General features: G+C 37.8%; 2 protein-coding genes across 3 annotated transcripts; both read left to right on the forward strand.

The window, feature by feature from the left end:
- Positions 1–5,857: 5,857 nt before the first annotated feature.
- Positions 5,858–18,106, forward strand: LOC121262571 (LRR receptor-like serine/threonine-protein kinase FLS2). Of its 2 annotated transcripts, none has more exons than XM_041165093.1 (3): positions 5,858–8,895; positions 9,264–9,818; positions 18,073–18,106. In XM_041165093.1, the coding sequence occupies exons 1-2, from the start codon at positions 6,150–6,152 to the stop codon at positions 9,611–9,613; spliced, it is 3,096 nt and encodes a 1,031-aa protein (XP_041021027.1). In that variant the 5' UTR covers positions 5,858–6,149; the 3' UTR covers positions 9,614–9,818; positions 18,073–18,106. The 2 variants fall into 2 exon arrangements, with proteins under 2 accessions (XP_041021027.1, XP_041021028.1); XM_041165094.1 differs by lacking the exon at positions 18,073–18,106 and adding an exon at positions 10,287–10,495.
- Positions 16,042–26,694, forward strand: LOC121262214 (probable LRR receptor-like serine/threonine-protein kinase At3g47570). The gene is made up of 3 exons (XM_041164610.1): positions 16,042–16,200; positions 16,318–16,599; positions 26,524–26,694. Exons 1-3 carry the CDS (start codon positions 16,042–16,044, stop codon positions 26,692–26,694), a joined length of 612 nt encoding a protein of 203 aa, XP_041020544.1.
- The last annotated feature ends 182 nt before the right edge of the window (positions 26,695–26,876 follow it).

Consider the following 26,876-nt stretch of genomic DNA (forward strand, 5'->3'; position numbering starts at 1 on the left):
GTTAATATGTAATTTATAATTTTTATCTTTCTATTTAAATATTTTTATCTTTCTATTTAAATACATATATTTATATATCAATACGCGTGTGTTTAAATTAAATAATAAAAATGATAAATTATGTATTAATATGTAATATTCGGATAATAAGTAAGATTTTTCAATAAAAAAAGACACAATAGATTGGGTGGCTTGTGCGCCCACGCAGCCTCGTTGGGGGTATATGGGACCCAGTTTTTAGCTGTGGCGTTGGTGGAGGTTGGTAGATATTTTCCAGCCAAAGAAGAAGAAGAAATTCATAGTATCTCTGTGTTTTGTGGCTTTTCCTTGGTTCCGTAATTTACAATTCACATGCACTCTCAAATATCTAATACTTTTGGAAAGAAAATATAATATAGTCCATGAACATATGTTGCTTGATGCATGTATGGCTCCTACGCCAACGATTGCATGTATGGCTCCTACGCTCACGTTTTGTGATTAAAGGGTTTGTTTGAAAATAATTTTCATATATTCTATCTCATCTCATCTCATTTTATTTTTAAATTTTAGTCAAATATAAACACTTTTAAACTACTCATTACAACTTTTTCAAACTAATCATTACAAATTTTCTAAACTTTTAAACAAAAACAAAAAATAATAAACTTTTTTTAAATTTCAAAATAAAATTATATTTTAAATTAAGGTGATTAAGAACAAAAAACTAGAGAAATAGAACCCTCATCCCCGAGCTACCGAAACCAAATACTCCGTCCAAACCAATCTTCTCCACTAGCCATTGTTGTTGGTGAACTTTGTTAAGAATTTGGACCTCTCAAATTCACTCATAGGATCTACTTTTTGGTGAAATATGAAGAAAAATAGAGAAATAATAACAACATAAGAATTTTACGTGGAAACTCCCAAAAATAGGAGAAAAAATCACCAGACCCAGAGAAGAAAATACACTATATGAAAAATTATTACAATCACACAATTTTTCTTCTCACCCCAAATGACACTTACAAAGCTTTCTCACTAGCAAAACTTTAACTCTCACCTCTTTCATTTTACAAGAAAAGACTAATAAATGAATTTTACTAGAGTCACAAGTTACTAATAAAACTTATAACTTGGTGTAATTAACTAAGATGCCAAATACCCTATTTATAGGCTTTGAGGTCTGCTCCTCAATTCTCTCCCACTAGTGTGGGACTCCAAAGGAGCAAACCCAACAAGTTTGGCATCACTCTGAGATCATGCAAGTGGCTTAATGCGGCGAAAAAAAGTGTTCGTAGTTTACTTGTCAGGTGTTGTTTTCGGTACTCCCTTTTTTCATCTGTCAAATACCCCATCACACTCCAACATCAGCTTTCTTGTCTGGGTCTTGCTCTCAAGCTTTAACCTCCTGATTTTAGCAATTATCTTTTAAAATCATCTGAGAGGCGATTGAGAGAGCGATTGTTAGGTGATTTTTTCTGCTGGTAGTTGGAAAATCCGTTTTTTTATGGGATTTCCAATTTCGTCCAAATTCGGCTGGTTGCTGTCGCTAGGGTTGCTTCTTGACGGTGCCCTTAACCCCTCCGATGGCTTCTCCGTCGGCAAGGAATGCCGGGTCTGATGTTGCAGTGATGAAAACTTATGCGCAGGCAGTGAACAAGAAGATAGAGCACTCTGTTTCAAATTCCCATGCGTTTTTCAGTTGAAATTGATGATGAGATAGGCTTTGTTTTTTCGAAATCCAAAATGTCGAAAGCTGCTGAGGAATTCCGTTTTGCTTTAGTGATGAAGTTCATACGAGCCCGCCAATCTATTGACAAAATACAGCTTAATGTGGTGAAAACGTGGGGGCTGAATGAAATACCGACTATTAGCTTTATGGATGTTGATGTTGAAAAATGGACCAAAGATTTTGATGTTGAAAAAGAATCACCTTTGGCACCCCAATGGTTTTTTTTACAAACTAGTTTATCACATCAAACAACGTTAATTTGTAAGTTTACTTTAGTGACATTTCTTTATAGCTAAATCATTTATATTTTTAAAATTGTTATTATAGTCTTTCGTTTTACAAGTAAAATCTAATTAAAATTAAAAAGAATTGTACATTGGTAGACAACAAATAATTAAAAGTACAAAATTTGATAAAAATAAAATAATATTTGTCATTTTATTATCTTCCTTTCACACATTAATATGTGATTTATAATTTTTATCTTTTTATTTAAACACACATATTTATACATCAATATATTTATATTTAAATTAAATAATAAAAATGATAAATTACGTATTGGTATGTAATAATAAGTAGAATTTTTTAATAAAAAAATACACATTAGATTGGGTGGCTTGTGGGCCAGCGGTAAGAGTGGGGATGCCGCAAATGGCTTAATGCGGCGAAAAAAAAGTGTTCGTAGCCTACTTGTCGGGTGCTATTGTTTCAGTACTCCCTTATTTCATCTGTCAAATACCCCATCGCACTCCAACATCAGCTCTCTTGTCTGGGTTTTGCTCTCAAGCTTGAGCCTCCTGATCTTATACTTGATTTTGGATTCTCCCTTTTACTGTCAATGCCTCTCGGACTCAAAAAAGAGATTGGGCTCTCTCATGTCAAACTTTGAAATTGGAGCTTTGCCAATGGTCCCAATGTGCTGTTTGATGTTAAATCTATAAGCTTGCGGAAATTTTCAAGTTAGGCTTTGTAATCTAGATCTGGATTTTATTGGGTTTCCACCAGCTGCCTTTTTCATGTTGAGAGGCATATAATTTAGAGATTACGGTGGTGTTATTGTTGGTGACTTTTGGATGTTTATGTCTTGCTCATGTTAATTTCGGTAGCTCAGGGACGAAGGCTAACCCTTTCTCTAGCTTTTTGGTTTTTTTGTTTTAATCACATTACCTGTCACATGTCACGACCACATCAAGGGAAAAGAAGATCGAGCACAGAGAATGAGGCGATAGCTTTAATTTTTTTTAATCTCTATTTTTTTAAAATTTAAAAAATATTTAACTCAAATTATTCAAGTAAAATTCTGTATAATCTCTTCCTTCAAGTATTCCCTAAACTTTGATGCCCCCGCACATGTTCGAGTTCAAAGGTAGACTGTGATGGCCCTTCCCAGTTCCCTATGCTATTAATCTATTTTAAAAAAAGTTGATTTGAATTTTGAGATCGACCTCACACACTGCTAGGGCTATCAGGCATTGGAGGATATATTATTTGTTTTTATTTATTTATTTTTATTTGTTATTTATTAATTTAATTATTACAAAAATGACTATTAATAAAATTGTATATATATATTTTTTAATAATTAAAAATTTTAAGAAAATATTTAAAAACAAAAATAAAAATTCAAATGTTAAAAGGGAGGTAATTAATTTATGTGCATGCATAGATGGTTGGCCTCCAAATGAAATATTGTGCATGTATCCACTGCTGCATTCTTCTGCTCCTACTCAAGTTTTAATTACTCATAGAATGCGGGTTGGGTTTATATATATATATAGTCAGGATTATGGTCATGATGAAATGAATAGTTAATGATTTGTGCAACACTATTTATAATTTGCTTATTATTGAGGTCTTTATAATAATATTTGCAGGCTGTTATATAGTGAAGGGAAAATGAATGATCATGATTAGATCATACAATATTTATTAAGATCTGCTCATATTGCTACGTACTTAATTAGACAAATTAATCTGTGATGTTGGCAAATTTAAAGCATGAATATTCCAGATTATTTGAAAGGCATGCATGCTGCATATATATATGTACTGAAATTGCGGTATTAATTAATTGGGACTTAAATTTTGCATAGAAAATATTTCTATATATATATTGCCACAAGCAAGAAGGCCATTAAAAAGACATTCAATGCGTCGAAGGTAGTTGATCGGTTTGTAGAGATGAGATTATCTCGCCGCGCATGGACGCAAAAGAATCTGCGTCCATATATCCACGCTGCAAATACTAATACATATATCTATTTCTACGAAAAAAAAAGTTTTTGTGTCACAAAAGAGCCCCAGAAGATTATATTTGCGTCTCCAAACAATAGAGTTTGCGGCGATTGATTGTGTATCTTATCAGTGATGCCCAGTCATTTGCGACGCCAATTCATGGACGCAAATATTCACCTCTATTCCTACGATGTTTCTCGCTGCAAATATTCGACACAAGAGATATATATTTGCGTCCCAAAATATTCGCCGCACTTTTGCGTCGTTGAGCTTGCGGCGCGAAATGATACGTATTTGCCACTTTAGTTGTAGCGTCGCAAAAATTCACATGCAGCGTTACTAAATATTCGTGATGATTATAAATGGCCGCTAACGATGCATTCTCCAGCCATTTTAACTTTATTGCATAGGGAAAAATCACATTTTGCGACGCACGATGTTGCCAGAAATATAATCTTATTCGAGTATCTCTGCTGGTGTGCCGTTATAAACTTTTTGAGATGAATTTTTATCTACCATCTAGCGACGAAATTTCTTAGACGGGAAAAAGATTTTGCGACACAGATTTGAGCTATTGCAGCGATTATATCCGACGCAAAAAGTGGATTGTGTTGTAGTGTTGGTTGCTGTATCTGCGTCGTCATTTCAATTCCAAGTTGGTGGTGAGAGAAGTTTAGTGATGACTATTGGAACACATCATCAAGAAGAAGCCAATTCAAAGTTAGCTACACAATCAGATAAAGATAAAGTTCAACAACCACGTGAAGATAACGCTCAACAACAATCAGATAAAAATAAAGCAAATCAGAGTAGCAAAAGATAACATCTTATCTCGTTTGAATATTTGAAAAACAATGTATATAACTTATCATGTAAATAAAAGTCCAACTTCTACCAAATTAGGTGAGACGATTACATTGAAATTAGTGTGCAAATATTTTTCTTATAATGACAAAAGGTTACACCAATGATAGTGTGGAAGGTGGTATAGAGAAGCATTAATTGGTACATGTACTTTTGCACAAAAATTAGGTTTGAATTATCATATCTCATTCCATCTTATTTTATTTTTAAACATTACTTAAACATAAACACAGTATTACAACTTTTTCAAATTTTTAAACAAAGAAAAAATAATTCAACTTTTTTAAATTTTAAAATAAAAATTATATTAAAAAATTATCTTCTAAATTAGAAAAATATAATTTAAAAAAAAATTCAAATGTAAAAAAATTGATATGAACGTAGTAAAGCCTGTAATTGTCCCGAACTCTGAACTGCTTCTCGAAGTCTGAAATGGTTAAAACCAGATCTACCTCTCTGAGTCTGAACTGCCAGAAGGGGAAGAAGACCAGTTGATTCAACGAGAGAGATAAGAGTATCGAGGGGAATTCCTAGTGGGTGTGTTCTCTTCCCCTGTCCCCATCGAGGTTGTTTCAGAAAGTCACCTTCAAGTGCTGCAGTTTATGACCGGATCGCTTGTATCCTAAGTGATATCTATGTGAGTGGAAGAATTTTCAGAAGACGATAAATATACTTGACATTGATACTTTTTTCAAATAAACAAAAGCAATTTCTCTAAATTCACATGAAAATGAGTTGTAGTAAAAGTACTTATTAATGACGTTATCTTACATGCATCCACAATAAACAAGAGATTGAAGGTATTCTGTTCATCTCAAATAAGTTGTAACAGAGCATGAAGCGTTCAGCAAGCACACAACAAATTCCAGTTTAATAAATTGGCTACGTATCTTTTCCCTTTTCTGTTACAATTCCTCTATTTTTTGTTTTTCCACCCATTCCTTCTGATGAGAAATTAAATGGAAAATAAATATCTCTTTTATTTCAAAGCTAAAAACGATCAGAGTTTCTACATACGTCACATCTGATGGGAATTTTACATTTATCAAAATGTTATGTTATATGACTGGAAGTATGATTCATGGAAGTCATAATTGAAATTTGAAACACAAAAGCCTTGAATTCCAGCTAGAACACAAAAGTCTGGGTTTCGCATTTAATACATGTACCAACTACCAAGCATTCAAATTGAAGTCAAAATTGAAGCTCTCTCACTTTTTTGTTTGAATCTCTGAAATCGTATAAGAATTTGATAATTTTTTCCCACGTTAAGTATCTTAAAGAGAAGCCTCCACAAACACAAGAACATAAGCCAACAAGAGAGATAAAGAGTATGGAGTGCAATCAGATGATCTATATCACCACAGCAAAGATTTTGTTAATCTTATTCGTCTCTCGTGTTCTTCCATCAGCATCTGCATCTGTCTGTGAAGATCTAACCGATTGCCTAGCTCTTCTGAAGTTCAAAGAAGCCATAACAAGTGATCCCAAGAGTTATCTCCAAGATTGGAACAAAGCCAATTCCTTGTGCAACTGGACTGGAATTACATGCCATCCACATCTCGAAGATCGTGTCATAGCTCTTGAGCTCGTTAACATGGGCTTACAGGGAACTATTTCACCATTCCTATCCAATCTTTCCCTTCTCAACACCCTGTCTTTGTGCAGCAACCGTTTCCATGGAGAAATCCCAACTACCTTGGGAAGGCTTTCGAAATTAGCATATTTGAATCTCAGCACAAACTTGCTTGAAGGTAACATACCACCCTCACTTCAAGGCTGTCAAAGCTTGAAAATCATAGATTTGAATATCAACAATCTATCTGGAATTCCGAAAGAACTAGGGTGGATGAAGAACCTGACGCACTTGGCTCTCTCTGTAAACAACCTCACTGGAGTCATACCATCATTTCTATCAAACCTGACAAGCCTAATAAATTTACAGTTGGCCGTAAATTTCTTCACTGGGAAGATCCCTCCACAGCTTGGAGCTCTCGCAAAGATGGAGATTTTGTACTTACACACTAACTTTCTTGAGGGAACGATACCTAACTCGTTGAGTAACTGCACCGCATTACGTGAAATTTCGATGGTTGAGAATCTTTTAAGTGGAGACCTCCCTTCAGAATTGGGTGACAAGCTCCAAAACTTGCAGAAGTTGTACTTGCTAGATAACAAACTCTCTGGGGAAATTCCAGTGACCCTCACGAATCTTTCCCATCTGACACTCCTTGATCTTAGCGTGAACAACTTCAGTGGGGAAGTTCCACAGGAGTTGGGGAAGTTAAAGAACCTTGAGATTCTTTACCTTCATACCAATAACCTGGGAGGCAGATCTGGCAACCCTTCCTTTAGTTTCTTAACAGCACTCACGAACTGTTCGTTTATGAAGAAATTACACTTGGGTTCATGTTTGTTCACAGGAAATCTACCTGATTCCGTTGGCGCTCTTTCAAAAGAACTTTATTACTTCAACATTTTGAATAACAGAGTAACAGGAGAGATACCAGGAAGTATAGGTAATTTGAGCGGCCTTGTGCGCTTAACTTTGCAGTACAACTTTTTGGATGGAAGAATACCAGCAACACTCGGAAAGCTTTGGCAGTTGCAGACGTTAGTCTTGGGAAAAAACAGGCTTTTTGGGGTAATTCCCGAGGACATGGGGAACATGACTAATCTTGGTTCGCTGGATGCTAGTGATAATTTGCTTAGTGGGTCGATTCCCTCTACATTTGGTAATCTTTCTCAACTAAGGTATCTTTCCTTGTCTCAAAACCACTTGTCAGGAAACCTTCCCATTGAACTCACCAGATGTTCTCTTATGATGCTTCTTGATTTATCCTTCAATGCCCTACAAGGGTCAATTCCCAGAGAGATCAGCAGCTTTTCCAAGTTGTCTCTCTCACTCAACTTGTCAAACAATAACTTTCAAGGAGAGGTGCCTTCAGGCATAGGGCAACTGGTATATGTGCTGGCAATAGACTTGTCAGAGAATAGGCTTTCCGGTGCCATACCAAGTTTAATTGGAAGTTGCATATCATTGGAGCATTTGAACCTGTCCCATAACATGCTTGACGGTACAATCCCTGAGGCTTTGAAGATGATCACGCATCTTAAAGTGCTGGACTTGGCTCACAATCAATTAACTGGTGATTTTCCAATATGGATCACTAATGGTCAATTTCTCATGAATCTTAATTTATCCTACAATAGTTTGACAGGAGAAGTTCCAAATACTATAAGGTTCAATAGAAGCTCGTTCATGGGGAATTTGGGGTTGTGTGGTGGCTCTGATCTGCTTGGTCTTCCTCGCTGTGAAGCTCAGAAGCAAAAGAAAAAGAGAAACAAAAAGTTTTTCTATGTCTTAGCAATTACATTGAGTTGTACCCTATTATTTTTAGTGTTGGTTGCTGTCTTTGTTTACCGTTTCTTCTACAAGAAAGAAACTGTAAATCTATCACATTCAAAACTAACGTCTTCTCCAATAAACTTTGGAAACCGAACTTTTACTCAAAGGGAACTCGAAATTGCAACAGCTGAATTCGATGAGGCAAACTTACTGGGAAGGGGAAGCTATGGATCAGTTTATAAAGCAATCATTGATGATGGAGATTCTGTTGTGGCAGTAAAGGTTTTGCATGGAGAATCTATTCAGAGTTTGAAAAATTGTAAAAGAGAATGCCAGATATTATCTGGAATCAAGCACCGCAATCTAGTTAGATTGATTGGATCTGCCTGGAGTTCACAGTTCATGGCTATAGTTCTGGAGTATGTGGGCAATGGGAACTTGGAACAACATCTTTATCCGAATGGATTAGAGATAGGCAGCTGTAACTTGAAATTGAGAGACAGGCTTGGAATAGCTATAGATGTTGCCCATGGATTGGAATATCTACACGAGTATTGTTCGGATCAAGTCATACATTGTGATCTGAAGCCACAAAATGTGCTTCTGGACACTGATATGGTCGCTCATGTTGCAGATTTTGGAGTTGCAAAGCTCATTTTAGCTGACAAACAAAGAGAACATGTTAGCACAACAGATTTCCTACGAGGATCAATTGGTTATATACCCCCAGGTGTGGATGTGATGAGCTATGATCATGTCGTTTCTTTATATGCCTCGTCTATAGTAAATGATTTCGATTATTTTCTTTCTACTCATGAAAGCTTTTCATTTCATAATTCTTCCCAACATATTTTCATTTCTAAGCAGAAATAAGTCAATTTTCAAAGTAATGTTACTTCAAGATTTGTTTAGATTTCTCAAGCAGATTACTGTCAAAATAGGATCCATTACGACAAGATCTATGTGAACAAGAATCCTAAACAACATATCATTTCTAAGAAGAAAAGATTTGTCAAGACCCCAAAATTGTTTACACAGTAACTTATGAACTAAATTGTGAAACATTTTCCACTAACGGTTCCAGTTGCTTTGAAACAGAATATGGACAGGGAATTGAAGTTTCCACTAGAGGAGACGTATATAGTTTTGGTATCATGCTGTTAGAGATGATGACTGGAAGGAAGCCCACAAGCGAATTGTTTTCAGATAGGGCTAATCTCAGGAATTGGGTGGATTCTGCATTTCCAGATCATATTATGGATGTTCTGGACAACTCATTAAAGCGGGAGGCAAATTCAGGGGATTCAAGCTGTGCTTTACAAAGATTTGAGCAATGTTGCGTGGAAATGCTTGACTCAGGGTTGATATGCACACAGGAGAATCCACAAAAACGACCACTCATGTCTTCGGTAGCAAAAAGGCTGAAGAATATTCAGAAGGAGCAATGATATTGTTAGGGGATTGTAAAATACTCATATTATAGTATATTTACCTTTCAAATAACGTGTGGACGTATGCCCTGTGGCGAACCACGTAAATTTTTGTATCTTTATCTCTATTTACTTTTCCTGTATTTATTTTCTATTTAATGTTATGGATGTATGTACTTGCACCATACCACCGCTCTGGACCGCCATCGTGGACTTTAGACCAGTGTTTTAAATTTCGTACCGTACCGGCCGGTACGGTCGAAATTTTTCGTTTCGACCGTCCGACCGGTACAATTACTATACCTGTTCCGTACCGGCCAAAATACCGGCCGGTACCGGCCTGAATTTCGGCCTGTACCGGCCTATATTTCGGCCGGTACCGGCCGATATTTCGGACTGTGTTTTTTTTTTTTTTTTTTTTCAAACCACAAGCTTATTTTTTAACCCCCAATTTAGACTAGACTATTTATAATTTATATATATATGTATTTATATATAATTTATTTATATATAAACTATTATTTTGGAATATAATTTTTATATATATTTATATATATAATTTATTCATATATCAACTATCCCGAAACGTTATCCCGAAACGCTATCCCGAAATGGTACCGGTACCGAAATATTTCGTTCCAGTGCCTTGACCGGTACGGCGTCCGGTACGGTATTCAAAACATTGCTTTAGACCACAACCTCAAGACCTGGACCACCTCAGTGGGCTGAAAATGACTCTTTCTCCCGTTTCGGCCTATTGTGCAATTTTTGGCATTAACAGTTGGCGTCGTCTGTGGGATCGACTTATTCTCTACACTGGAAGCTGGAGAATAATGATTTTCTAGCGTACAAAACCGTCTTCAAAGGAGCAGATAAATTTTTCCTTAGATAAGTATTCTCAACTTTTCACCTCTTATTTTTATTTCATTAGTAACATTGTTACAAAATTTGGGTGAGTGCACATTTCCTCACCCATGCGGTTAAGAGCACTACACACTCAGTGCACAGTGCATAAAATACTTCAACTGCCAGCTTTTCACGCCTGGGATGAAAGTTTCCAGGCTAGGCAAGATTAAGCTTATTGTGCATTAAATGCACAGTGCATGTGCACTGTGCGTAGAATGCATGCACCCATTGTGCATGGCATACATAGTGCCAACAGTGAGCCCACTGTTGTTACCAGCGGCCACCAGGTGGATCGTCGATGCCTTTTGCCATCCTTGTAGTGGTCCCTGACCACTATGACCGAGTATGAGGTGGTTCACAACCACGCATGTTGTGCACATAATGTGCACCCAAGAGCTCACATTGGCTAGCCGTGAGCCCGATGTTGCTACCTATGGTCGTGGCACCTGTGAGCTGGCTGGGCAACCACCGGCTACAACCAAGACCGCTAGTGATTTTTATTGATGGCGGGGTGTTCCTTGGCCCTATTCCATTCCTCGACCACAGCTCGGCCACCCATTGGTCAACCATGCACGAGAGCAACCATCCTGCCATGCACATTGGCGGGCAACCGCTTACTCAGCTAGAATGGGTTCCTTGGTCATGGGTCCCCTAGTCATGGATCCCCTAACCACAACGTTACCCAACCATGGAGAGTCCCTCGGCCCCACAAGTTCCTTAGCCAACAGGTCCCTCGGCCACACAACTCTTCAGCAATGGAGTTGCTCAGACACGAAGTTCTAGTGTTTGAAGGTCTAAGATATTCAACCGGTAAGTTTTACATTTTCTCAAGAAACGATTCTCAATTAATTATGTTAGATATTTCTGACAACAAGATTTATGGGGAGCTACCTAGTTGGATTTGGAGACTTCCCCATCTTCGGATTTTGAATCTTTCTCATAATTGTCTAGAGACTCTATACGTGAATTTAAACTCTCAAACTTCCCAAACCAGGTTGAATATCCTAGACCTTCACTCCAACCAGCTCCAAGGGCAACTTTCAACTCTCCCACTGAATTTTCAAAACTTCAAACCCGCTCTCTCCCATCGAAACCCACTCTCTATTTTCTTCTCTATTTCAAGGAATAGATTTAACGGGAGTATTCCTACGTCACTGTTCAACTCTACCAATCTTGATGCTATAGACTTGTCCCATAATCACTTGACTGGCACGATTCCCCAATGCTTAATTGAAATGAGTAAACATCTAACGGTGATGGATTTAGGGGGAAACAATCTTACTGGAGTAATTCCTGATTCCTTTTCAGATCACCACTCATGTTATTTACAAACTTTGGTTCTGAACGGAAATCAACTGGAAGGAGAGCTACCAAAATTCTTAGCCAAGTGCAATACATATTTAGAGGTTTTGGACGTCGAGAACAACCGCATTCAGGATACCTTCCCATGTTATTTGAAGAACATGGACAGATTGCAAGTCCTTATTTTGCAATCTAACCACTTATCTAAAAACCATTTGCTTTTGCTTATGGAGGACTACATGCATACCTACAAAAATAATTAAAATAGCTTTTCTTGGTATCCATGTTCTTTAGGTCCTTCATTTATTAATATTAGAAGAAATAAGATTTTTAGGTACCCATGTGACCCTAATAGTTATTGTATGTTTTCTTCTAATAGGATAAGCATAATAATTATGACCATTTCTATTACAAAAATTGCAGATAGCATGTGACATATACATAAAACTTGAGTAATTATAATAGTATCTTTCTTTGAAAAGTTTTCTTTTATCAAAAGAATTTTGAATACTCGACTTTGATTTAGAAGGATTATTAAAGAAGTTTTTATAAGATTTGTATTTTTGTTTTGGCATGTATCCCAAGCTTGCCTTGTCAAAAACGCATCTTTGACTACAAGAAGTTTTTCAAAGTTTATTTTCCGGTTTGTAAATTTTTCAACAATCTTTTCTAAATCAATCATTTTCTTTTTCAACTCTTGATTTTCATCTTTCGAAATGATGTTTTCTTTTCTTAAAATATCAATTTTGTTTGTCAAATAATATTTTTTCTTTTTCAAAGTAGTATATTTGATACTTAATTTCTCAAGTTCCTCAAATACCTCTTCTAAGATATTTTGCAAATCCTCATATGAAAGATTTTTAATATTGTCAAGATTTGTTACCTCAATGTTGTCTTTAGCCATAAGACAAAGATTTGCAAATTCTCCATTGCTTGCTTCACTGTTTGAACTGCTTGAATCATCATCCCATGTAAATTTCATTGCTTTTGCTTTCACTTTGTCATCACTTTCCTCATCTTCATCACTTTTACTTTCATGAGGAACAACTTTAAATGTCAAGCTCTTCTTTGACTTTCCTTCTTCTTCTCCTCTTTTCAATGTGGACTCATGGGTGGTAAGTGACTTGATGAGTTCATTTACTTCAAGTTTCTTGAGATCTCTAGTTTTAAGAATCGCCGTCACTTTTGATTCCTAACGTTTTGGCAGAGAGTTGAAAATTTTTCTTATTATCTCCACGTTGGAATAGACTTTGCCAAGAGCTGTCAAGTTATTTATGATGTTAGTAAAACGAATGTACATAGTAGAAATAGATTCATCGTCATTCATTTTAAACATTTCATATTCATGAGTAAAAATATGAATTTTTTATTCATTGACTTGCGAAGTTCCTTCATAAGTAACTTCCAAGTTTTCCCTTCTTTTTTTTTTTGCTGTCTTGCAAGTCATTATTCTATTGAACTCATTCCCATTGAGAGCATAATATAGGAGATTTATACCCATTGAGTTCAATGTTGTAATTCTATCGTCTTCATGATCGAACTCTTCTTCTTCCTTTTTGACCTTTATTCCATCAACAACTTTTGTTAGAATATAAGATCCATTTATAACGCATCTCCAAATTTCTCGACCTTGAAATTCAAGGAAAATTCTCATTTCAGCTTTCCAAAATGTGTAATTGTTTTCGCAAAATAGTGGAGGCCGATTGCTAGATTGGTCTTACCAAATGTAACTGTAATATTAATCATAAGATCTTAACTCAAAAGATAGTTAATTTTATAAAAAGAGCTACCGCTTTGATACCACTTATTACTAATCATAGGCAGCACCTATGTCACCTAACAATTGTACCTTCTAGACTAGCCGGCCATCGTTTCCACTGGTGCACTGTTACCCATGGTCGGAGAGTCTTGCTTCGGTGAAACAGTCACAAACGAGAGTTCCCATGAGTGATCTGTCTGTATGAACAGCACAGGTTAACTAGCTTTTATACCACTTGTTGCCAGATGACTAACACAATATGGGGGTGAATTGAGTTGTATTTAAAAATCCATAATTATAAATTAAATACCCAATATAAAATATGAACAAAATACGAAGTAGCAGTAAATATAAAGAGTAAGAGTAAGAGGAAGCAAACTTAGTATTTTAATGAGGTTCAGTCACACTGCCTACGTCCTCGCCTCAAGCTACCATTTGAGAATTCTCAAATTCACTATCCAATCTCCTTCAGGTGGAGATAGAAACCTATTACAACTTTGAGCAGTATTGCTGCAAAGAATCCATGTACAACACCCTCTACACTTGCAATCACCATACACGAGGTGATTTTACGTCTATTCCCTGTGTAGAACACATTCTACACACACAAGGGTTATGCACTCCCTTTTACAGATACAAGAGCTGATAGTGGGTAGGTTATCAGAAAACACTCATCAATGAGTGGAATAAGAACAATATAGCGCAAAACTATATTTTTCTCAGAATGAACATGGTTAAGGTTCAATGCTTAAAGAAGACAGATTGAAAGTTTTGAATGGATGTTGTAAAACTTACAATTGATGTGTATATGCTCTTGTTGTTGTGTTCTTGATTTGAATATCTCAAATGAGTTATTTATAGGCATATGGGATTTCATTTTCAAATTTAAAATGATTCATATGTCAAATATAACATCATTTACTTTTCAAAATTATCAAATCAAAGTTTTAGTTTTTACAATTGTCAAAGACAATATCATTTACTAGGCCCATACAAGAGCGATTTCAACTCATCTCATCTAATCACTACAATTTTTCTAAATTTTCATACAAAATATAATAAACAACTCAATTTTTTCAAATCTCAAAATAATAATAATATTAAAAAAATAATATTCTAACAATATTTTATTTAATTTTCAACTTTTATCTCAACTCATTTCATCTTAACTCATTATCCAAACCGCGCACCTTCAAGTCATAGATTGTCATCTGTATATTTGCCAACAGATAAATTTTTTAGCTGAAGCTCTATCCTTCCCATCAGGGCCCATCCCTTCCAACTCTGCATTTGTCTGTGCAGAGTTTGGGGTCTACACAAGAAATGGTAAAAACAAATTAAGATGACCAATTTAAATACTTCTTAGTATGCGTACGTGCATCACACATGTAGGCACATGAGTTATTAGTTAAAAAAATAAAAAAGAATATAGAAACCTAATTTAGAATGAAAGTGAAAGAACACTAGGATTACCATTGTCATATTAGGATGAGCATAAACTCCCCCCGGAGGATATAGAGCTGGGCTATGGAACTGGGGTTCCATAGGGTGGGATTAGAGGGCGCTGAAATGCCGACACAAAAGCAAAATAAGAATCTCCAATCCAGTAGAATGTACACCTCTAAATGATCCAAAAAATGGGGTGTAGGGAAAGCATGTAACGCCCCAATTGAAGATCCAAATTACATGGCCTATACTCTAAAAAGACTAGTCAATGATACAATTGAAACTTCATTGGAATCTTATAAAGAGCAAGAACTTCTCATTCTCAAGCAATGTGGGATCTCATACACCACCTACACTTATCCTTACCATATAGGGTATCACAGAGCAACATTTGAGGCAAAAAAGAGAGGTGGAGTGGGTCTAGGACCATCATAAGCCTAAACAAAAATCTCAATTATAAGCTACTAACACTGATCATCCATACTTCAAAGTAATCTTGATAAACAATGAAAAAAATTCATGTAACAAAGCTGCAAGAATCTATCGAAAATATTAAACATATTTTCATCATGAACCTGTATTGAGCTCGACCAATCAGGATAAGAATGTGTTGTTGGTATTTCCTACTATCAATAGAAGGAGATACGCGAGAAACTTCCTTAATTTCTCATTGAGCATTTGTGGTATTTATACACATAATAGGCTATAAGGTTCAATAGAAGCTCGTTCTATTGATCATAGGCTATAAGGTTCACTTAATTTATCCTTCAATAGTTTGACAGGAGAAGTTCCAAATACAATAAGGTTCAATAGAAGCTCGATCATGGGGAATTTGGGGTTGTGTGGTGGCTCTGATCTACTTGGTCTTCCTTGCTATGAAGCTCAGAAGCAAAAGCAAAAGTGAAACAAAAAGTTCTACTATTTCTTACCAATTACATTGAGTTGTACCCTCTTATTTTTTGTGTTGGTTGTTGTCTTTGTTTGCCGTTTCTTCTTCAAGAAAGAAATTGTAAATCTATCACATTCAAAACTAATGTCTTCTCCAATAAACTTTGGAAACCGAACTTTTACTCAAAGGGAACTCGAAATTGCAACAGCTGAGTTCGATGAGGCAAACTTACTGGGAATGGGAAGCTATGTATTAGTTTATAAAGCAATCATTGATGATGGAAATTCTGTTGTGGCGGTAAAGGTTTTGCATGCAGAGTCTATTCAGAGTTTAAAAAGCTGTAAAAGAGAATGCCAAATATTATTTAGAATCAAGCACCGCAATCTGGTTAGAATGATTGGATCCGCCTGAAGTTCACAGTTCATGGCTATAGTTCTGGAGTATGCGGGCAATGGGAACTTGGAACAACATCTTTATCCGAATGGATCAAAGATAGGCAGTTGTATATTGATATTGAGGGATAGGCTGGGAATAACTATAGATGTTGCCCATGGATTGGAATATCTACACGAGTATTGTTCAGATCAAGTCATACATTGTGATCTGAAGCCACAAAATGTGCTTCTGGACACTGATATGGTTGCTCATGTTGCAGATTTTGGGGTTGGAAAGCTCATTTTAGCTGACAAACTAAGAGAACATGTTAGCACAACAAATTTCCTACGAGGATCAATTGGTTATATACCCCCAGGTGTGCATGTGATGAGCTATGATGATGTCGTTTCTTTATATGCCTCGTTTATAGTAAACGATTTCGATTATTTTCTTTCTACTCATGAAAGCTTTTCATCTCATAATTCTTCCCAACATATTTTCATTTCTAAGCAGAAATAAGTCAATTTTCAAAGTAATGTTACTTCAAAATTTGTTTAGATTTCTCAAGCAGATTACTGTCAAAATAGGGTCCATTACGACAAGATCTATGTGAACATGAATCCTAAACAACATATCGTTTCTAAGATGAAAAGATTTGTCAAGGCCTCAAAATTGTTTACACAGTAACTTACAAACTAAATTTTGAAACACTTTATACTAACGATTCCAATTGCTTTGAAACAAAATATGGACAGAGAATTGAAGTTTCCACTAGAGGAGATGTATATAGTTTTGGTATCATGCTACTAGAGATGATGACTCGAAAGAAGCCCACAAGCGAATTGTTTTCAAATGGGGTTGATTTCAGGAATTGGGTGGATTCTACATTTTCAGATCATATTATGGATGTTCTGGACACCTCATTAAAGCAGGAGGCAAATTCAGGGGATTGAAGTTGTGCTTTACAAACATTTGAGCAATGCTGCGTGGAAATGCTTCACTCAAGGTTGATGTGCACACAGGAGAATCCACAAAAACGTCCACTCATGTCTTCAGTGACACAAAGGTTGGAGAATATTCAGAAGGAACAAGGATATTGTTAAGGGGAAAATCCTCCTGGCCCATATGGCGTCCCAGGCACAGTCCAAATGGCCATGATCAGGGAATTGGAAGAGATAAGGAGGGAACAAGAAAAAGTAAGTGTCAGATGAAAAAGAGGGAGATGACGGGAAAGAGAGGAAAAGAGAGAAAAATGTCAAACGCTCAGTAAAGCCAGGCAGAAAGAAAGGGATGCTGCGGCATAAAACTGACTTTCTCACCAACCATTGACAAAGGCCACAACAAAAGGGATCTAAGATTTGAGGGAGGGGAAAGACGACTATTTCGAGAATACATAGCATCATCTTCATCCGGAGATGAAGCGACATAAAAATGTACAACCACTGACAAAGGCCACAACAAAAGGGATCTGAGATTTGAGGGAGGGGAAGGGCGACTATTATGAGAATACATAACATCGTCTTCAACCGCGACGACGAGAGCTCTAGAGAAGGGATCTTCTCCAGAAAAGAAGTATTCGACCTCCATTGTACATAGAGAAATGAGAGATTGTAAAATACTCATATTATAGTAGATTTACCTTTCAAATGACACGTGGACGTAGGCCCTGTGGCGAATTAAGTAAATCTGTGTATCTTCACCTCTATTTACATTTCCTGTATTTATTTTCTATTCACTGCTATGGATGTACGTATGTGCACCATACCACCATTCAAGACCGCCATCATGGACTTTAGACAGCAACCTCAAGACCTAGACCACCTCAATGGGTTGGGAATGACTTTTTCTCCCGTTTCAGTCTATTGTGCGATTTTTGGCATTAACAGTTGGTGTTGTTTGTGAGATCGACTTATTCTCTACACCAAAAGTTGGAGAATGATGATTTTCTAGCTTATGAAACCTTCTCCGAATAAGCAGATAAATTTTTCCTTAGATAAGTATTCTCAACTTTTCACCTCTTATTTTTATTTCATTAGTAATACTGTTACAAAAATTGGACGAGTGTACCTTTCCTCACCCTTGCGGTTAAGAACACTGCACACTTAAGTGCACAGTGCATAAAACACTTCAATTGCCAGCTTTTCATGCCCAAGAAGAAAGTTTCTCGGCCAAGCAAGATTAAACTTACTGTGCATTTAAGTGCACATAATTGTGGCATGCACAGTGCATTTGCACTGTGCGTAGAACGCATGCACCTATTGTGCATGGCACCATGCACAAGGGCACTACGGGTGCACGTTACTGTGCACCTAGGAGGCTCACGAAGGCCAACCGTGAGCCTGGCATGGTGGCCCCCATCCCCTTCTACCATTGTCGTAGTGGTCCCCGACCACAATGGCCAAGCATGCAGTGGTCCACAGCCACACATATTGTGCACATAATGTGCACCCAGAAGCTCACGGCGGCCAGTCATGAGCCCATTATCGTGATGGTCCACAACCACACACCCAGGAGCTAGTTGGCGGGGCAACCACTGGCTACCACCAAGGCTGCTAGTGGTTTTTATAGCTGGCGGGGTGTTTCGTGGCCCCAGTCCAGCTTGGCCACCCCTTACTCAACCATGCACACGAGCAACCATCCTGCCATGCACACAGGAAGTCAATCGCTTGCTCCACATTAAGCCCGTCATTGGTCATAGCTCCATATTTGATGCTCTATTTGCCATATTCCCAATACCATTTTCACAATCTCATTGATGATCAATTTATAATGAATATGAAGGCTATACTCAAATTTTAAATTCAAAATTTCAAATTTCTTCATCCTGACTTTAAAGGGATGTGTTGGAATGTTATGTTAGAATATCACCATACTTAGAAGATATTCATATTCTAGTAAGTATGGTAATATGAATTATTCTTTATCATATTTAGCTTATTATGTAAATCAATCAGTATCAATTAATAATATTGATTGATTGTATTTTTATTATTTTTCTAACCTCATTCACCTATAAATAGTAACATATGTTATGTATTCAGATAATAGAGGACAATAAAGATGTAGCCCTCAAAATCATTCTCATTATCTCTCTCTCCCTTCTGTTTTCTATATTTTATTTTATTTTTATTTTTATTTTTTACAATTTTGATATGGCCTCGATGTAAGCTGTACATTATAAAAGATAGAGAGCATGAGGGTCGTTTTTTATTGTTTTTTTATTTTTTTTTATTTTTATGTCCGGAGGTCATAGATATTTGGCAAAGTAAAACGATGGTTTGAGGGTTTCTGAAGTAGATGGGGGCAGGTGTAGGAGTTGCTTTCTTCCCAGATTTTGCCTTTCTCTCAGCTCACTAACTCCCGACGATTTCTTACTCTATTCTCGGCCTCAATGATTTTTTCTTCCTACCACCATTAACCATTCGTTGTCGCTGGGACCATTTCGCTACCGTCTGGAATTTGGAAAAAATGATAAGAGCTTGATGTCATATGCATGCATGTATAAGATTAATTCAGTCACAATTAAGCTTACACAGGCCACCATATATGTTGGGAATAACTGTAGATCTAAGACTAACTCAAAGTAGAGTAGCGGAACTAAACGAAAGAAATTGATGACAATCACACAGAAAGAACACCAAGAATTAAGTGGTTCGACTCAAAATGAGCCTACGTCCACTGGTGGGGTCGGTATCGAAGATTTCACTATCAACAGAGATGGAGTACAGATGAATACAACAAAACTTCACAAGGAAGTTATCTCTCAAACTCACTTTAGACTTCTCTCTCAAGAAAACACTTAAAACAAGAGAAAAAATGGTTTCTGAAATCTGTACAAAGAAGGAGGCGCCGTTTGATATTTATAGGAAAAGTGAGAATTCACTTTTGTGAACATTGGCTCGAGCGAACGTCGAGCGAGTGCCAACATACGAGCAATGCTTGAGCGAAGCTCTCTGTCTGAATTCGCTCGAGCTGAGTGTCAAGCGAATGTAGAGCGAAGCTCTCTGTCTTCATATCACTCGAGCTGAATGTCGAGCGATGCTTGAGCGAAGCTCTCTGTCTTCATATCGCTCGAGCTGAATGTCGAGCGATGCTTGAGCGAAGCTCTCTGTCTGAATTCGCTCGAGCTGAGTGTCGAGCGAATTTCGAGCGAAGCTCTCTGTCTGACTTCGCTCGAGCCGAGTGAACCTCCGCTCGAGCGAACCTACGACACATGCATTGTTCAATCTGAATTCAAGCCACCTCTTAACAAATCTCTACCTTGGCTTGAACTCTGCCAATTTCAACACAAAAAACCTCCGACCACAAAACCAATCCCCACCATCAAATCCCTTACGGGAATAACAAAATGCAAACACCAATCAAGTCCAAACAAAGTTTGAACTTGTATACTGCAACTGGCTTAGTCATCATATCTGCTGGATTCTCTGTAGTAGCAATCTTCAAAATCTGTATAGCACCCTCTATAACAATCTCTCTGAGAAAATGGTACCTGACATCAATGTGCTTCGTTCTCTCATGATACATTTGATTTTTGGTCAAATGTATTGCACTCTGACTGTCACAGAATACTGAGATCCCATCTTGCTGTAAACCCAAATCATTGACCAAGCCTTTCAACCAAATGGCCTCCTTAACAGCCTATGCTGCTGCCATGTACTCTGCCTCGGTAGTTGATAAAGCAACAGTGGATTGCAGTGTTGCTTTCCAACTAATAGCTGACCCACACAGAGTGAAAACATAACCTGTCAATGATCTTCTCTTATCTAAGTCTCCAGCATAATCAGAATCAACAAAACCAGTAACTTTGGAACTAAGATCGACATCTCTATCAAATATTAACCCAAAGTTCAGGGTTCCCCTCAGATACCTGAGTATCCACTTCACAGCCTGCCAATGAGTCTTACCCGGATTAGCCATATACCTACTAACTACACTCACGGCCTGTGAAATGTCTGGGCGTGTGCAAACCATTGCATACATGATGCTGCCAACTGCACTTGAATAAGGAACACTAGACATGAACAGTTCCTCTTCATCTGTCTAAGGAGATAGGCTAGCTGAAAACTTAAAGTGCGTAGCAAGTGGTGTACTTACTGGTTTGGAATCAAACATTCTAAATCTCTGAAGCACTTTCTCAATGTACTTTCCCTGGGACAAGTACAACTTGCCAGCTTTCCTATCTCTGAAGATTTCCATTCCCAAAATCTTCTTCGCAGCACCTAAGTCTTTCATTTCAAACTCATTTCTGAGTTGGGTCTTTAACAAACCTATGTCAAATATGCTTCTAGCAGCAATAAGCATATCATCAACATATAATAGCAAATAAATGAAAGACTTATCAAATAATTCCTTATGATAAACACAACTATCATAGTTACTTCTCAAATAACCATGATCAATCATAAAGGAATCAAACCGCTTATACCATTGCCTTGGCGACTGCTTCAAACCATACAAAGATTTCTTCAATCTACACACATGATCTTCCTTGTTTTCAGCAATGAATCCCTCTGGCTGATGCATATAAATGGTCTCTTCAAGCTCACCATGTAGGAACGCTGTTTTAACATCAAGTTGCTGCAACTCTAAGTCATACAATGCTACTAAAGCAAGTAGTAATTTGATCGAACTGTGTTTCACCACTGGAGAGAAGACTTCATTGAAGTCGATGCCTTCTCTCTGACTGAAGCCCTTAGCAACTAAGCGTGCCTTGTATCTTGCATCTGTATCACCCTGGATTCCCTCTTTTCTTTTGAAGACCCATTTGCAGCCAACAGTCTTCACCTTCTTTGGCAATTGAACCAAATCCCATGTTTGGTTTTTGTGAAGAGAATCAATCTCTTCAGTCATAGCTGCGCACCACTGTGCAGATTCTGCGCTCTTGACAGCTTCTGAATAACTGGAAGGCTCCTGACCAACAATATTCTCTGTCGTAGTAAGAGCATACATCACCATATCTGCATGAGCATATCTCTGAGGTGGTCTAATCTGCCTCCTCTGTCTACCAGTCGATATATTGTAGTCTTGCTCACCTTGTGCGCCGCTACTCGAATCAGAATCATGCTCATCTACAATAGCATGATCTTGGGCGCCACTGGGCAGCCCTTGTGGTGCTTCCACCTGAAACTCCACCTGCTTTCTAACATCCTGTTCTTGTCCTGTAGACTCAGTAATCTCATTTCTCGGATTAAGCATGGATTTTTCATCAAAAGTGACATCCCTACTGATCACAAACTTGGGTGATTTAGGATCAGTACACCACAACCTGAATCCCTTCACCCCACTGGCATACCCAATGAATATGCCCTTCTTTGCCCTTGGCTCAAGTTTTCCATCATTAACATGGAAATATGCAGGACAACCAAAAACTTTCAAATTTGAATAATCAGCAGGAGTATCAGACCATACCTCATTCGGAGTCTTCAAACCAATCGCTGTGGCTGGAGAACGATTGACCAAGAAGCAGGCTGTGTTGATTGCTTCAGCCCAGAAATCCTTAGCCAAGCCTGCATTAGAAAGCATGTTGTGGGCTCTCTCCAAGAGAGTCCTGTTCATCCGTTCAGCTATCCCATTTTGCTGTGGAGTATGTCTAACTGTACGATGTCTGGCAATACCCTCATTTCTACATAATTCATCAAACTCACCTCCGCAAAACTCCATACCATTGTCAGTGCGAAGTCGCTTGATTTTTTTGCCCGTCTGATTTTCAATCAAAACTTTCCACTGTTTGAAGTTAACAAATACATCACTTTTCTGCTTCAAAAAGTAAACCCAAACCTTCCGTGAGAAATCATCAATGAACGTAAGCAAATACTGAGCTCCACTTTTGACGGAACGGAAGATGGGCCCTAAAGATCAGAATGAATATAGTCCACAGAACTTTTGGTTCTGTGAACCCCTGTAGAGAACTGAACCCTGCACTGTTTTCCAAACACACAGTGTTCACAGAAATCCAGTTTCCCTATCTTCTGATTACATAGCAAACCCTGCTTACTCAAAATTGACATCCCCTTCTCACTTATATGACCCAAACGCATATGCCACAAATGGGTGACATCTGAATCTGGATCATCTGAAATAGACACTACAGCTGCACCTGTCACTGTAGAGCCCTGAAGGAAATAAAGACCATTTGTCTTATCTCCTTTCATCACAACCACAGAGCCCTTACTGACTCTGATAGCTCCACCTTCACCAGTGTACTTGTAGTCCAGAGAATCAAGAGTACCCAAAGAAATAAGATTCTTTTTCAACTCTGGAATGTGTCGAACATTAGACAATGTCCGGACAATTCCATCAAACATCTTAATTCTGAATGAACCAATTCCAGCAATTCTACAACCCATATCATTCCCTAACAAAACGGAGCCTCCGTTGACTGATTCATAGTTAGTGAACCAGTCCCTCTTGGGACACATATGGAAAGTGCAAGCTGAGTCCATGACCCACTTGTCACTAAAGCGACTATTGGAGTCGCTAATTGCTAGAACAAGATCTAGGTCGTTAGACCTATCATCAGCAACACTAACGGCATTAGATGAACTAGTGCCGTCCTCTCTGTTTTTCAATTTTGGACACTCGTTCTTGTAGTGACCACTTATGGCAGTAATGACATTTGACGTTTTTCTTACTAAACGTTGTTTGTGAACTGCCCTTGGATTTCCCCTTATTCTTCTCTGAACCCCTGTCATTCGATCTACCCCTGCTTGAGGACCCCTTAACAAACAAGCCACTAGCTTGTTCATTAGTGTTCTTCACACTTAATTTATTCCTCAACTCCTTAGAATTCAAATCAGACTTTACATCTACTAAGGAAATTGTATTTCTACCATACAACATGGAATTCACAAAGTTCTCAAAAGATGTGGGTAATGAACATAAAATAATTAACGCTTGATCTTCTTCTTCAAGCTTAATATCTATGTTCCTCAGATCCATAATGATTTTATTAAATTCATCTAGGTGTTCAGAAATAAGAGTACCTTCCTTCATTTTGAGAGTGTATAACCGTTATTTCAAATACAAACGGTTGGTGAGAGATCTCTTCATGTACAGATTCTCAAGTGCCGACCAGAGACCAGTTGCAGTCTCCTCGTCAGCAACCTCTCTTAAAACTCCATCAGATAGTGACAAAAGAATAGTACTATGTACCTTTTCTTCTTCTTCTTTCGAAGGAGCCGGAGAATCGTCAGATACCGACACTTCTAATACTTTTGACAAGCCCTGTTGTCGCCTTAAAGCCTTCATCTTGATGCGCCATAAACTGAAACTGTTCTGACCGTCAAATTTCTCCACTTCGAACTTAGCCATAGCCATCCCTCCAGATCACCCTGAGCCAAGCTCTGATACCAATTTGTTGGAATAACTGTAGATCTAAGACCAACTCGAAGTATAGTAGCGGAACTAAACGAAAGAAATTGATGACAATTACACAGAAAGAACACCAAGAATTAAGTGGTTCGACTCAAAATGAGCCTACGTCCACTGGTGGGGTCGGTATCGAAGATTTCACTATCAACAGAGATGGAGTACAGATGAATATAACAAAACTTCACAAGGAAGTTATCTCTCAAATTCACTCTAGACTTCTCTCTCAAGAAAAGACTTAAAACAAGAGAAAAAATAATTTCTGAAATCTGTACAAAGAAGGAGGCGCCGTTTGATATTTATAGGAAAAGTGAGAATTCACTTTTGTGAACATTGGCTCGAGCGAACGTCGAGCGAGTGTCGAGCGAGCGTAGGTTTTGCACACTTCGCTCAAGCCAACATACGAGCAATGCTTGAGCGAAGCTCTCTGTCTGAATTCGCTCGAGCTGAGTGTCGAGCGAATGTCGAGCGAAGCTCTCTGTCTTCATATTGCTCAAGCTGAATGTCGAGCGATGCTTGAGCGAAGCTCTCTGTCTTCATATTGCTCGAGCTGAATGTCGAGCGATGCTTGAGCGAAGCTCTCTGTTTGAATTCGCTCGAGCTGAGTGTCGAGCGAATTTCGAGCGAAGCTCTCTGTCTGACTTCGCTCGAGCCGAGTGAACCTCCTTTCGAGCGAACCTACGACACATGCACTGTTCAATCTGAATTCAAGCCACCTCTTAACAATATGTATCTGTTACTTTCTTGAAATGGAAGAACAAAAAGTAATTCCAGCCGATCATTGCGACTATGTTTAACTGCCCCGGCCACCATCCCCATGTACGAAATAACTGAGTTAACTGCTCAATAAACTGATCTCTTAATTCCTTCACTTCCCATTTCGCTAGCTATCTATCTCCATTACTTGGGCATATTGGATCAGAGGAATTACATACAGATCATCGATGGCTTTAATTTCTTTAGTAACAAAACTAGTATCTGCGTCGTCTATCATGTCATAATTTTTACCACAATATTTTGTATCGCTTTGGTTGCTGTATCTGCGTCATCGTTTCAGTTCCAAGTTGGTGGTGAGAGAAGCTCGGTGACTATTGGAACACATTATCATGAAGAAACCAATTCAAAGTCAACTACACAATCAGATAAAGATAAAGTTCAACAAACACGTGAAGATAACGCTCAACAAACAATTAGATGAAGATAAAGCAAATCAGAGCAGCAAAAGATAGCATCTTACTCGTTTGAATATTTGAAAAATCAATGTATATAACTTATCATGTAAATAAAAAATTATGTACAAGTTTACTCTATAAATAAAAGTTCAACATCCACCAAATTAGGTGAGACAATTACATTGAAATTAGTGTGCAAATATTTTTCTTATAATGACAAAAGGTTACACCAATGATCTGAAATTTCAACCTTTTGGATTTTTTTTTTTTTAAAGTCCCAAGTAGTGGGAGAGGTGGTATAGAGAAACATTAGTTGGTACAGGTACTTTTGGAAAAAAAAAAATTAGGTTTGAATACCACCATGAGGCTGAGCTAGCTCTAGCTAGAGTCCAACAAAAGAAATAGCAGGTGGCTGGTGTTGGGTTCTCTTGATGTCGTGTTTCGCTGGCCTGGACAACAACGTTTAACTAGGCCTCGATAGGTGTTATTTGAAACTTCCGGCAGTGTTCCAGCGCGGCTATACATTGGAGATGCGTACATCCATAACAATAAATAGAAAATAAGTGCAGAGAAAGTAAAGAGAAATGGACACCAAGATTTACATAGTTCAGCCACAAGCCTACGTCCACGGAGGTTTGGAGAGGGAAGTCTTCACTATATAATATATTTGTTTACAGTCACTCATGCTTCCTTATATCTCACTGTATAGAGAAAGTTGGAGCTCTTCCTGTTAGAGACGCTGTCTTCCTCGAGAGTTGCTGAAGAAGAAGATGATCTGATTGAGGGAGAGTCTGAGTCGATGTCTGTAGAAGTCCTCGGGCCTAAAAGCTTTTTATACATTTCCATGTTGCGTGTGTCAGTTTGCAGTGATGGGACCTGACCCCTTTACGTGTGTCAACTTCCCTTCTCTTACTACCTTCCCTTTGTCCTGCTAGCCCCTACTTGCTCCATGTCCGTTCTTGTTCTCCACTCTTATCCCTTTATCTTGTCCTCTAGTGGTGGCTTAGGCTTAACTATGGGCTATTGTATTTTATCCCTCCACAGAAGCCTGTGACTCTTAAG

This window comes from Juglans microcarpa x Juglans regia, chromosome 4S (assembly GCF_004785595.1).
Source record: "Juglans microcarpa x Juglans regia isolate MS1-56 chromosome 4S, Jm3101_v1.0, whole genome shotgun sequence".
Taxonomy (NCBI): Eukaryota; Viridiplantae; Streptophyta; class Magnoliopsida; order Fagales; family Juglandaceae; genus Juglans; species Juglans microcarpa x Juglans regia.

Excerpts from the sequence above, each read along its gene's own strand:
- LOC121262214 (XM_041164610.1), top strand. The coding sequence starts at position 16,042 with ATGTCTTCTCCAATAAACTTTGGAAACCGAACTTTTACTCAAAGGGAA. Across the intron at positions 16,201-16,317 it reads ATTCTGTTGTGGCGGTAAAG|TTCATGGCTATAGTTCTGGA; the intron begins GTTTTGCATGCA and ends TGAAGTTCACAG. Across the intron at positions 16,600-26,523 it reads CTGACAAACTAAGAGAACAT|AGAAAGTTGGAGCTCTTCCT; the intron begins GTTAGCACAACA and ends CTCACTGTATAG.
- LOC121262571 (XM_041165093.1), top strand. The coding sequence starts at position 6,150 with ATGGAGTGCAATCAGATGATCTATATCACCACAGCAAAGATTTTGTTA. Across the intron at positions 8,896-9,263 it reads AATTGGTTATATACCCCCAG|AATATGGACAGGGAATTGAA; the intron begins GTGTGGATGTGA and ends GCTTTGAAACAG.